The 13,713-nt window shown below is 39.1% G+C and overlaps 2 protein-coding genes across 13 annotated transcripts in view; one reads left to right on the top strand and one right to left on the bottom strand.

Moving 5' to 3' along the window:
- The window catches only part of LOC108240072 (sodium bicarbonate cotransporter 3), a 39,793-nt gene extending 36,816 nt beyond the window's left edge, over positions 1–2,977 (top strand). For all 10 annotated transcript variants that reach the window (XM_017423241.3, XM_017423206.3, XM_017423250.3 and 7 more), the window contains one exon: positions 1,233–2,977. In XM_017423241.3, coding sequence (XP_017278730.1) covers positions 1,233–1,314 — 82 coding nt within the window. In that variant the 3' untranslated portion in view covers positions 1,315–2,977. The remainder of the gene's footprint in view (positions 1–1,232) is intronic.
- Positions 2,978–5,488: 2,511 nt separating this feature from the next.
- Positions 5,489–12,015, bottom strand: LOC108238205 (homocysteine-responsive endoplasmic reticulum-resident ubiquitin-like domain member 2 protein). Of its 3 annotated transcripts, XM_025006652.2 has the most exons (10): positions 11,911–12,015; positions 11,188–11,496; positions 9,903–9,980; positions 8,816–8,929; positions 8,512–8,630; positions 7,429–7,539; positions 7,042–7,332; positions 6,840–6,954; positions 6,471–6,525; positions 5,489–6,380 (listed from the first exon to the last, which is right to left on the bottom strand). In XM_025006652.2, the coding sequence occupies exons 2-10, from the start codon at positions 11,332–11,334 to the stop codon at positions 6,355–6,357; spliced, it is 1,056 nt and encodes a 351-aa protein (XP_024862420.1). In that variant the 5' UTR covers positions 11,335–11,496; positions 11,911–12,015; the 3' UTR covers positions 5,489–6,354. The 3 variants fall into 3 exon arrangements, with proteins under 3 accessions (XP_024862420.1, XP_017275650.1, XP_017275642.1); XM_017420161.3 differs by having other exon boundaries at positions 5,489–6,525; positions 8,816–8,926; XM_017420153.3 differs by having other exon boundaries at positions 5,489–6,525.
- Between the last annotated feature and the right edge of the window lie 1,698 nt (positions 12,016–13,713).

Genomic DNA, 13,713 nt, shown 5'->3' on the forward strand with positions numbered 1-13,713 from the left:
GATGGGGGAACGCGGCTCGACGTAACAGCAGCAACTCGAGCACATTACTGCCCCCTATATGTCAGGAGGACAAATAACACATTTTCTGTTCAAATTGCCAACCCGCCACAGTGGCGTGTGTGTTGATCAAATTCACCCGCCACTTCAAATATTTACCCGCATTTGGCGGGTGGCGGGTGCTAATTTCCACCCCTGGTTGAAGGCACTCGTTGCAAAGTATGAAATCAAACATAAAAAGCCTTATACTGAACTACATCAAAAGGTGCAGTTTGTAACTCCAGTAGTTTTGCAGACATATTGATCTGCAGTTCGGAAACGTGTAAACAAAGCACCAGGCTGAATCCACCAAAAATAAACATAGAGGCTCGAGTCACATGACTGACCTACATCAGGCTGGTCCAATGTCGGAGGAGGTGAACAGATGTGGTGAAAACGGACAAATTTAGATCTCAGAGAAGAGAAGATAAAAGGAAATTTATGTAAGACAACTCAAGAAATCAGTTCTTTAATTTAAGGCCATAATAACCATCAGTATAAGGGAACGGGCAGATTCTGTTTCTTACTTTGTTCATTTCTTTGCCTGATCTTTAAGACTTTGCAATGAGTACCTTTAATGGAGGTACCTTTATTATAAAATACATTTAATTAATATGCCAGCATAAAACTTTATTTTGATGATATTCTGTCAATTTTTCAAATACACTCATTTGAAAGTCTTGAAAACTTTTGATTCAGATCAGGGAGGGATCCAATCTTTTCTGCAGCACTACAAACAAACTATATTTTGAAAAGACATTTAAACAATCCTTTTACAAACAGAAGATAGTTTTAAAAAAGCACACAGTTTGGTCCTGTCTGCCAGCTAAATATTTTAACTCCCAGATGAGGTTAAATTGGGCAATTGGTAAAGATAAATTTTCATGTTTTAAAATTTCTTGTGTTCATTTTTTTTATTTCAACATGTATAAACCCTGTTATCTGCAAAGTGTAGTTATTCCATCTACATAGATTTTTTACTCATTTTGTAGATTTGCACATTTGAAGTGTTTTGCATGTAGCGAATAAGAACATCTCACACACCCTGATAAACGTGGTGCCTCTTTCAGTGAGGACTCCAGGTTGGGAACCATTGCACTAACTGCTACTGCCGTGCGCTTAATATTTATCTTATTTAACAGATTTTAAATCTGCACCAGCACTCATTCTGCTTCTCTTTCTTCCTCTCTGAACAGCCAGGAGAAGGTGGCCTGCGTTCGAGTTGACGTCAGCCCAGACACACCAGGAGAGGGCTCCACCACCGAGACCTTCCTGTAACGAAGGAAGGCTCGCTCTGCTCTCCCGGACCCTCACAACACTTTCACGCCACGGAGCTCGCCAGCAGCTCAAAGGGGACCTGGAGCGCCACAGTCTGTTCGCAGGGGGGGGAGGGGTCTGCTTTTTCTCTGCCAGGAGCAGAAGAGCTCCCACGAGGACACGTGTCCAGTTCTACTCAACACACCGCCGGGCCATCTTTTATCTCCCACTTTAAACCGGACGTCAAAGGAAAGGCAGATGAGGATCTCAGACTGCATGAACTGAACTGATTTCACTTTCACTGCTGACAGAACTGTACGATTTTTGGTTTAGGGTTGAATCAGTTACACCAGCTTCCAAAAAAAAACAAAAAATGCTCTCATAAAAGCCATTAAAGTACTGTCCGTGTTTGATTTCCTTCTGAAGCACAGCGATCCAAACCAAACGCAGAGCCACATTCAGACCACGACTGCATACATCCTGGGTTTTTCTACCAGGAGCCTCCTTTCTCTGGGGGTTCCACAGTGTCGGTGTTCAGCCCACGTAATGTCTGTTATCTTGAAGTATTTTATCTGTGTGAATACTGTACTTTTCATTTGTATTGTAATAGAAAAGCCACTTTAGAGGCCATTAAAAGTCTGTACTGTACAGTAAAGCACTTTGCGAGGAAGGTTTACGATTAAACATAGATTCTATTGTGTTCATAAAAAGATAACTTCCCTTCCTGCAATATTTCTTAGGAATGTTCTTCAAACTCAGCTCAAGAGTCTTGACTGATTTCTGATTGTGGTTGTTTGGTTTCATTTAGGTTTTTTTATTATTATTTTGACTCAAGGCAGCGACAGTTACCTGCCCTCCTTTTGTCGCTGGCGTCAAAACTATTTTAATAAATGATAAAATATATTAAAGTGCAAATAAAGAAGAGAATATTTGTGATCCCGGGTAGTTGCACTCATTTTCTACCGTCTGCATTCTTGTGAATATGTTTGTCGTACAAAGATGTCTAGTGTTACAGATAATTTTATGCAAAATATTTCTACTGGATATGTAAGAAAAAAAAAGAAAAGCCTCATATTCTAGAAATGTGTTTTTATTTTGCTAAGTGCAGTCGTGTTTTAGCAATAAGTATTCCAATACAGTTCAATGTTTGGACTCCTGAAACTCCTTTAATATTCTGGCAAAGAATTGTTCGTGAGACGTTTGCGTGCGCGTTTCATCAGCTCTGTGTAGCGATCCTACTACCGACAGCTTACGTGCCTTGTTGAAGCTCTTTGTGTGCAAAAGTGTGACGATTAAAATGTTGTACAGGTGCACATGACGGCGCACAAGCTCCAAAGATGGGCCCCTCGTTTTACGAAGCGTGTTGCAGATGCTTTCTGTTCGTCGTCGTCGTCGTGTCGTTCTGCGTCTGTGTGAAAGTCGTAGCCCAAGCCACCAACAGGAAAACACGAACTTTGACCCGTTTTCCATTTACAAATGTAACTAAAACTTTGTTTATCTGTGTGTGTTAAGCTGTCACGGCTCTAGTATTTGTTTACCACCAAAAAAAAACTAAAGTGTTAATAATACTTATATTTAAATAATCAGTGAATGTTAAATTATTGTGGTGTCATGGTCAGAAATAAATGTGTATTTATTTATTTTGCCAAAAAAAACCAATAAAAATAGTAATGTATAGTTATAACTCTTCACTCATGGTTGCTCTGACCAAAGTGAACAGAAATCAGTAGAAAGTTTCTGAACAAAATAATTTACTATTAAAGACCCTATTTTCACAGCATCACTTTCAATTAGAAGAAATAAATTTGAATCTGCTGCAGGAAAAGTGATGATTGCCCATCAGAATCCCTCAGTGAAACGGGTTTCTACTGATGCACAAACCACTGGTGAAGAACTTTGCATCCTGTCGTTTAGGTGGTGACTCCTCTGTCATGACTGATTGTTGCAAAGCAATAAAATGAACACGTTCTGCTTTTCGCCTGTTTTTATTTAACCTCAGTGGGACCATCGGGGGTTTTCAGGAAGCATGGAAGTTGATTTTATTTTATTTTCCAGGCCTGGTTAAGTATAGGAAAGCATTTGTGTTTTTGCGTTTTCACAAAAAAAAAAATGAACATCTTCTGCACAATGACCACTTCTGGTTCATGTACCACTCGGGTTGCCATATTTCATGCTAAGATGAATTATTACGTCAACAAGAACCATGCAGCTACTTTATGAATGTCGTCAGTTTTGCATGTTGGGGTGATGAGACTATAGACAAAGATTTTCTTTACCCGCTTTTCTCATTTCCTGGTCAGGGGGGGAGATGACGCCTACCTCCAGCAGTCATATGTAAAAATATATTAGCAAAAACCTTTAAGATGAAATATTTCCTCACAGATCAACATAAACCAGAGCAGTGTAGAAGGGAATGAAACATCTCCAGCAGTAACAGGTGGTTGTTTACAAAAACTATTTGTAACTGAGGGATAAAACTTCCTTACATCCAGTTATTGTACACAATAAAACTACTCTGCTGGACAAAATGGTTAATTACAGTTCATTTACAGATGTGTGGATGTCAAAAATGATTTATTAATTGTCAGAAAATCGGAGTATTTTGAGTCTGGAATGTCAAAATTGAAAAATGGGACGACAGCTGGGGAGGCCCCATCGGCAGGAAACAGAAAGGAGGGCTTATTAATCAAATCTCAGCTTGAATTTTTATGTGTTTTTCTCCTGAAGATCGAGTAGATCTGACCCCAAACACAGCTTTAAATATAAATTAATGTGTTGGAGAAAACAGACTGAAATAAGGTATTTTTCCCTATTTTGATCAATTGAAAAATTGTTTCTCTGATGCAAAAAAAGGTGAGAGTAAGCATCATTATTAGTATTTTTTGGGCTACGGTTACAATTCTGAGACAAAAAAGCTTTTTTTTTAACCATAAAAAATCTACAAGCTTAGTTTTAAGACATTTGTGCAGTCAGGTATTTTCTTTTCTTCTTTTTTAGCAAGATAAACAGACACAAGGGGCTTCCTTCCAGCGTGCAAATATTTCACCTGAGAATTTTCCTCTTTGTGATTTTCTTCTTGTGACAAATCACAACTGCTGTGAACCAGATAAATAATCCGATGATTTCATCCTTAAAAGAATGAAACAGATATCAGCACGAGGGCATTTTGTCCCGTTTAACACAAGCTGAAGTAAATGCAGGAGGTGGCAGCAGAGGTCTACATAACATGCTGCTGCAGAAAAAAACAATTCACTCTTTACATTTCTGACAAATTAGAGCGCCTGAAGGTTTTGACGTATTTGTTTAATTAGACCTCCCCAGTGGACTGTGCAGTGTTTGATTACCTCTAAGTACTGTAGGTGTAAAAAGGAGTGAAATCATTTCTAATCGGCACACGTGCGTCTTGAAGTAAAGTTCAAGCCACAGTGAATAGATCTTTAAACCGGTTTCACCTTGTTGCAGGTGTAAATTACCTCTGATCGTTCCAGGAGCTTGAATTGATTTCTGCCCAACACAGAATCCAGCTGACCACAGAGCTATTACAGATGTTTACTCCTCCAGGAACGTGTCTGATGGTCTCTGATGACAAACAGTACGTGTTGTTTCTGCACTGAGGAAACTGAACAGAACTGCACCTTCTGTGTTCACAGCTTAACACAGAAAACATGCACTTCACAGATGGACTCTGGGTTTATAACAGGGGTGTCCAATCCTGGTCCTCGAGGGCCACCATCCTGCATGTGTTACTTGTTTCCCTGCTCCAACACACCTGATTCAGTGGTTAAATCACCTCTTCATGTTCTGCAGAAGCCTGTTAATCACCCATTGATTCAAATCAGGTGTGTTGGAGCAGAGAAACAAGTAAAACCTGCAGGATGGTGGCCCTCAAGGACCAGGGTTGGAGACCACAGGTTTATAATGATCCAAAAACAACAAAACGAAATGAATGTAACTAATTTAGACTAAATATCACACAAGAAACCACGTCAGGGAACAGGTCACATGTAGTCCACTTTGAAGCTGCTTTTTTCACGGATTTCTTGATTATTTCTGAGCAACGCGTGCTCCAATCTTGACACAGGACAGGGTTCACATCTGTGCACCCAAACCAGAAACCTAACACAAACAAATGTAAACAGCTTTCACCCCTGAGACAACAAAAACAAACATAAAAAAACTCACAATTCAGTCAGCGTTAGTGTTCACATGTTGTCAGTTTAGTGACAATCAGAAAAAGAACGTAGCAAAACTCGTTTGAATCACCAGACAACATTACACTAGATGTCATTTTAATAAACATGAACATAATTCTTGTTTTTTCTTTTTTTTTTTACATGTTAGTAACAGCAGCAGTCATTTCCAAAAGCTTAACAGGTTTATTGTTTTGTCTTATATGGTTTCTGCATTTTGGCAGTGCATATTTTAACAGTAGGAACATCTTTATGTATATTTTAAAAAAGCTCTCCGTTACAACATCTGTATTTTACACGGATCTCCACCTCTGTTAGGTTCTCAGTCAGTTTGTCAAAGAAAAGAAAAGAAAAAAAACATCCTTAAACCCCATCGGGTTACAGCTCAGCACGATACACACTCGGAAACCTTCAGACCAAATTCACTTGATGCAGTTTAACATATAATAAGTGTGACACGATTTGTTATTATTCACAGAGATAATATTTGTACTAAAGTGGCCGTTTTAAAGTGTCTTATATTGATATTCCCACCCCAACCTAAAGCAAAATCTTTTAAACAAAATTTACTGCTTATTAAACAAAAAAAGCTGCCAAACTCAACAACAGCTGTGTTCTTTTTCCCACAATTATCATTTCTGTTTAAAAGGCGTTAATAGTCATTTTAGTAGTTTTTTAATTATCGTTTAAGTTTGAAATGTTTGTCATCATGCGGACAACCAAACCTTAAAAAAAAAAAAAAAAAAAACACTGCCTCTTTTTTTCCAGACTGAAAGGGTCGGAAACCAACACTGCATTTTAACAGAAACAGTTTCCCCAAACAGGAAGTCGTCCTCCTCTGAGATCTGCAGCGGCTCGCGGCGCCCAGCGCTCAGTTGGCGGCGTTCTGCGGCCCCTCTGGGATGAGCGACATGAAGAACGTTATGATAAAAGACCAGGTGGAGGACAAGAAGCCTGCGTTAGGGGCGCTGTTGGGATCCTCCGCACCTTCCTCTCCGCTTTCTCCGTCGTCGTCGTCCGAGCCGTCGTCGTTCACTCCTTCCTGAGCGGACGAGGCAGAGTCTGATTAGGAGTCAAACCTGATTCCCGTTCGGATGTTTATCAGGCAGCTGCTGTGAAACATCAGCTTTCACCTGAATGTGGAATAAGATGTCCACACAGGTAACTTCAGAAATAACTCACTATTAAAAAAGGTTTATTGTTGTCTGATCAATGAATGCTCATTATATGCAGGTTTTTATTAAAAAAAAAAAAGTATTTTTGTTACCTAATTTACTTACCAATAGTTGCATTTATTGTTAGGTTAGGTGTTCAACTGTAAAAGAGTTAAATGTTCTGGATGAAGGAGGCATTTACCATTTCCTGTACGTCCTGATTTGGCTGCTCTCCCTCCTCCTCGTCCTGATTGGGTCTGTCTCCAGGCAGCTGCAGGTCGTTTTCCAGATTAAAGGGGAACCAGCCAGCCTGGTGCCTGCACACACAGACCGTCAGACAAAAATAAAATTAAAAACAACATGTACACAACGGTGTAAAGGAGGCTAATGAAGGGATCCCTCACAGGTAGAGCACCAGCATGGCCATCATCACCATGATGAAGCGGCTGAAGGACGAGTAGAAGTAAACTATGCTCAGCAAAATGGCGGCGCGTGAAAACGTGTACACCCAGTCCAGCCAGTCCCTGTTGAGCTCCTCCTCGTTCAGGATCTCCCCACCCTGGGCGTTCATCTGGACTTCGGGGTTGCCGTGGCGACCCGCTTGCGGCCGCCGGCTCAGAGGATCCGACTGAGTGGACTGAGCCGAGCCGGGCTGGTCGGGCCTGAGGTGCTGGGAGGAGGCGGCCAGTAACTGACTGGAGGAAAGGCGGAGGCTGACTGTGAGAACTCTGCTCTTTGTTTAAAAAAAGTATAATATATTGTTTGATCCAGAAAAACAGGAAAGGACTTACTAATGCATGTAGTACTGCCTGAAGTACAGCTGCTGCCACCACATTAGTGTCAAGGGGTTGTAATAAGAGGGCATGGTTGTCGGAGGGGCGTTCAGTGAGTCCTGACTCCAGCTGGAAGAGACACCAAAACACTTCAAATTATACATAAACTATATCATAAAGTGTTTAAACTTAATATCCTTTGCTCCTTCCTTCAGACGTGAGAAACAGCAACAAGTGAGTTCAGGACAGAGATGTTTTGTTTGATCACAGGCTGCATTGTTCCTTGTTTTTAAGTTATTTTACACTTATACTGTTAAATGCACAAGTTTAATTCCTCATCATCGCTGCCTTAAGAATAACCTTTGCATGCACAACAATAAGGATGGTTTATTGGTTGCAGTAAGTAAAATATTCAAACTATTTTTCGTTAGTGCTGAATCATGTAAAGACAAGATTCTTTGTGCGTGTTGATCTTCTGCGTGAAAAGTTTCTCTCACCTTCACCTCATTACTGTAACAGTCCACACAACAGACTGTCGCCTCAGTTTATTTATTAACACTACCGGAAGAGGAGAGGTTAGTTTGTAAAATAAATGTCTCACACATTGCAGGATGTCACAACATCCGACCCACTGCTCCTTCAAGGGACGAGGAAATTGGACTCTTATCGAAACTGAACACATTTCAGGTGTTCTTACAATGTGAGCAGCAGTTTTGACCTTATTACAATAAAGGCATCTTGGTAGCAAGTAAAGGATAAATGAGACAATCTAATTCAAATCTGCTTATATGTTTGCAAGTACTTTTCACCTACATGCAGGCTGTAAAGTCCTCACTCATTTTATATAATCTGCGTTCAAAGTCCAGGTCCAAAACAGTAATAATTCTCTGGGAAAATGCACTCAGAAGTGGTCGGGGAGCCAAATTAGAAACTAGAACATCATCCTGAATTGATGTCAGATTTACTAAATGAGGTCTTTATGTGTTAGACAGAGAAAAGTAAACTTTGCTTTATTTGTTACAAGAAAAAAAACAAAAGTGAAGTTCCAGGAAGGGGTCCCCTAACAGCAGGAGCTTTTACTTTTTCACCGTCCAAACTTACCTCTGCATAAACTGTGAATACATCTGGTGATAAAGAAGAGATCCAGCCTGCTGTCTCATCTCATCACTGCTCCCTGCTGCAGACACCTGCCCAGTTTGACTATTAGAACTTTGAGGGGCCTGTTACCGGAAAAAAAAAAAAAAAAAAAACGTTCAGCATATTAGCAATAGTACTGAAATAAGAACACGTGACAATTTAAAATCCTCTGGGAGGTCCTGATTGCAGCAGAGAGGCCGTATGATGAAAGGAAATGCCATGATGATGAAATGAATTGAAAGGTGCGACAGGCGTGCTGCTGACCCACCGCGGGACCGGCGGCGCTCTCCTGAGGCTTGTTACCGCGGCTGCGGGGAGGCTTCGGGGAGCTGGGAGGGGTTCTGGAGGCGCACACCAGATGGAGCATATGGTACTCGTCCTGCTGCGGAGACCAGCACAGCTCATTACCTCCCAGAGTCCAAGTATTGCATCTCCTTCAGACTAACAATACAGAACTCATCAAAGAACTTTTAAATCTAATTTATAAGCATTCACTTTGTAGAGGAATAATATTTGCAAATGCTCACAGATAATCATATGCCTCAAGATAAAATAAAATAAAACATAAATAAAAAACCTGAGTCCTCTGTGACTCAAAGGGACAAAAAGCAGCTAAACTGAGAACGTTACAAAGTTTAAATAAAAAGACCGTAAAGAACAAGCTCGTCTCTCTTACTGCATCTACAAAACAAGTCAAACCTCATCGCTGACGTTTTGCTCTCTTTGTCGTTTTAACATGTTTAAAAACCTGCTGATTCAGCAGTATCGAAGCTCTTCGGGTGTTGGCTCTTTTTTTTGCACACATCTGACCTTAAAATCAACAAAGTGAAGTATTTTAACCTCTGTACGCAGCTCCACTGTTGACACGCTGTGTGTGGAGAAGACTGACAAAGCTTAGAGATATTCTAAACAACGTGTCTCTAAAACAGAACTACGCACAAAAGATGCACACAACTTATTACAAAAAAACCTACACAACTTTACAGAACTGCAAAAACAGGAAAAAAACATGTTCAGTCAGTATTATGATGTTTTGTAGGACTAATTATATAGTTTTACTGACATCTAAATGTTGAAAATACCTGTAAATGTGAGCCAACCACTTCCTTAACAGCAGAGCTAAAAACTTTTATTTCGAAAAAAATTAAAGCTTTTTCATTTCTGCACAACTACAGTGAAGTAAGTGAGCTCTTCTGGTTCTTAGGAATTTTCCTCACAGGTTTATAGATTTTGTTTTGCAGACCGCTCAGATTGTTTTTCTGCTAAAAGAGCCTCCTTGAAGCTCTTGGAAGTGCATCTTTAACAGACCTCAGTAAAGCCTCTCTCTCTGTATGCCCCGAGCTACGAGAACTTACCTTCCTGAGCACATCTTTTAAGGTGAAGTGATCCAAAAGGAGTTTCCCAGAATACACCAGCCTCTGGTCTTTGGAGCTCTAAACATACAAAATAATGCTCATGAGGTCACGGGAGAGAAGTGAGTAAAAAGAGAATTACCATCATGATTAACTGCATATATTTGGTTCACTGCTTAAACTTAAAAAAGAAATTAATATTTAAAACTTGTGCTCAAGAAAGAAACTCAGCAGAGTGTGAAAAGTGGATGATCACAGCATCAAAGGGCAGACAACTTGTGTAAGTAATGAGGATGAGATCGTAGTAACCTAAATTGAGATAAGTGGGTCTTAGCAGTGGATTAAGCAGCCGGTACAACAAGGTCAAAACGTGTCCTCATTAAGCCTACGTTCATTCCTCACCCATTCAAGAATTTTAAATGATCCCCCTTCAAATGCGGACTCACTTGCAGCTAGATAGTTCTCCTTGTTCTTAAATAATATCGCAGTTAATCTTAATTGAATCCCACAAACAAAAGCCCAGCCCTCGGAGAGATTTACTGCACGGCAGTTTCTCCCGGTGTGTTTAAAAAAAGATCGCATCAGAACAAGCTCTTGGCGGGCGGCAAAGAACACAATCAGATTAGCAGAACAATGACACGGCAATCGAAATAACCGTTATGTCACAACTATTGACTTTAAGGTTCTTTTCAGCAAAAACCTAATTTCTTTCAGTGCAGAGAACAGACAAAAAGGCTGGCGTCGCTACAAGACTTCATCTGCGATACAAATCATGCAGGAAGCTCAGCAGAATACACACACACACACACACACACAAAGAAATTGGATCTTAGTTGTGTAAGTTCTACTCTAAAATAGTTTCAAAGTCAATTTCTTTCTCACCAGTCCTGCGTGAAACTGCATTTCTGACATTTAGGAGAAGCCAGAAATGCTCTTACACAACTCACTCAGGGTTTGAACTTTACAAATGTCACAAGATGCTACCAGATGTTGGGAGAATTGCTGGTGACTCAGATGACAGCTTAATTATTTTAAAATGCGTGATGAGCTAGAAACACTTGTTACCAGTTTGCTTCAGCAACATCGCCCTCGCTGCCCTTGTGCATTACAAAACAAAGTTGTAATTTTAAGGCAAATAAAAGCTTAAAAGTGAGCACTTGAAGTTGTAACTTGTGATTTAAAGATGAGGAGTCTCAGGAAAATATGGCCCAGTTTTACAATCGATAAGAAAAATTATCTGTGACAGAAACAAAGTGTGTTATTTGTATCTTCAGCGTGATGTACTTACAGGTTTACTGGGGTAAACATCAGACAGGTGGGCTTTGAGTTTCTCCACAGTCCAGTTCTGGAAACAGTTGATTGTCTGGTCATCGTATTTTTGGTTCGGGGCCTTGATGACAAGGGTAACAGGACTGTCCACAACACCTTGATCCATGACTCAGAAACATTTGTCTTCGATCAAACACGATGTGAGATGTTGGCCAGGCTGTCTGAGACCTGCTCCCAGCCCAAAAAGTCTCCTTAGTGTTTTTCTTCTCTTCTCACCGAAGAGAATTTTTTTCAATGTTTCTCCATTTGTTGTACTAAAGGCACACAGCTGGAAACAGACAGACACAAGGGTAAAAAAGACAACCTGATAAATGTTTGTTGTTAGCTGGAATGTAATCAAACAGAGGGTGGAGGGGACAAAAACGAGTATTTAAGGACAACATCAACTGACAGCTACATTATTACAATGTATTAACAAGCTCGCACGTGAAGAAACGATTTGCCACTAACGACGAGTTCGGAATAAAATGATATTTTGTGAAAGACGAAATAATCGGTAATCTCGTCAGTGTTTAACAACAGCGGCGCTAAGCTAACGCTAGCTAATAGATGCGCTTCTACAACCCGAGTAAAGTCAGACAGAAGCAGCTGTCACCGAGCACAGCTGCCCGGAAAAACTAAAAAAAGATCAAGCTTTACGTCGATGTTCGTTTAAAAGTGACTTTCGCCGACATTTGCCCACCTTTGTTGGGTGACCGAAATGTTAAAGAGCTCGTAGCTCAAAGCCCTGCCTGCTGCTGTTCTTCTTCGTGAGTTCAAAGGCGGTTGGAGACACGACGAAGTGTCCTTGCAGCGCCACCAACTGGACTGGACTGAGATGGCACAAATAAAAAATAAAAATTTCAAAAAGAAAGAAACACAAGCTACCATAAAATGTCGAAACATAAATGTATTTTTTTAAAGAGTTGTTTCTAAAAACATTAAGATAAAGATAAAAGTAACTATCATCTGTCATATGATATCCTTTCCTGCTGCAAACATTTATTTTATTATTCTCTAAACTCTGTCTGTCTTTGGTCTGTATGTGAAAGTGAACATTATTTAAACAATGATTGGTTAAAGTTAATTCTTCAATTACCTCAAATAAACCTGTCAATGCATTCAACACTAAAATCAGATTTTAGGTGGTTTCAATACTTAATTCTTGTACCACCTTCTTAGTTTAGGATCTCTGAAGGTGTCATACCCATGATTATCCCCGTCAATATCCAAATACAATTATTATAATAATATTTTTTTACATCATAAATTCTTCTCTTACAAATGTATTGTGAGCTCCTTGAGTAACATAAACACAGTTTTATTTTAGTTAAAACAAGTCAATAGTTTAGGTGTTGTCTTCTCGTTTTTAAGTTTCTTGTACTACAAAGTCCAACTTTTGACCTCTATATCAGTAGTTCTTAAACTTTTTAGCTTCCAACCCAGATGGTAACATAGGTAGAGACTTGCAGCATCAGCAGTTGCAGTTTAAGATGTTTCATTGTTTCAAAAATGTCCAATAATCAAGGTTATAGTAGTGACAGAAACAGACTCAACAATCGTTTTATAACGACTGAATTATCTTTCATAAGAATTATGTTTAATATATGTTATTGCCAGTTATTTTTAAATTTATTTAGATTTTTAACAAAGCACATATTTGGTGTTTCATGACCGAAACTCTAGACTCCCAAATCCATCTTTGGGGACTAAAGTTCATCTATTAATGTTATTTGCTTTACCCTTACGTATCGTCATTTAATGACTGTAATTTATTTTTAATAAAATGTCAAACAAGCTTAAGACATGTTTCTTGAATACCTATGACTTTCTGTTTTGTGTTGTTCTTTTTTTATGCTGGATAAAAATCCCAGCTTCTTTTCCCTGTGATATTAAACTGTGCATTTCATTTATTAAGAATTGTTGAGGGTTGTTAACTTTCATCATTTCTTTTCACTACCATCTACAGGACAAATGGTATATTACAGCACTGTCATGTAAAAAAGGAAATTAAAATGGTATAATCAGTGCTAAAAATAACAAAACATCTTCAAAATTAGGTCCAGTTTGTTCACATGCTAATCAAAAGTAATTCACATAAAAGAAAAAAGAATAAAAGTTGAATTAGTGTTGACTCAAACGCATAAAAATGCTTTAAAAAAACAACAGAATGACATTCACTAAATATATAACTATGACCACAGAGTACAAGCATTTGTCCTTTTTTCTTCTCCCATACTTAATCTTATTTAAATTTAATCTTATTTGATCACTTATCCAATTTTATAGATATATATGGTTTAACTTAACTTCTTTACTGCTCTTTTTTTGTCAGATTTTCTGAGATGGGCAAAGAATTGGCACGTTTGGACATACTTTTTGCATTTCCTTCATATAAAATGGGCTGTATCCGAGCTATAATCAGCACTGGTGGAGAGCAGCTCAGTTAAAGATTGTATCTGCCCAGACATTGTTAGTTTAATATTAAATTAAACTTTACTTGGGG

This window comes from Kryptolebias marmoratus, linkage group LG5 (assembly GCF_001649575.2).
Source record: "Kryptolebias marmoratus isolate JLee-2015 linkage group LG5, ASM164957v2, whole genome shotgun sequence".
Classification (NCBI taxonomy): domain Eukaryota; kingdom Metazoa; phylum Chordata; class Actinopteri; order Cyprinodontiformes; family Rivulidae; genus Kryptolebias; species Kryptolebias marmoratus.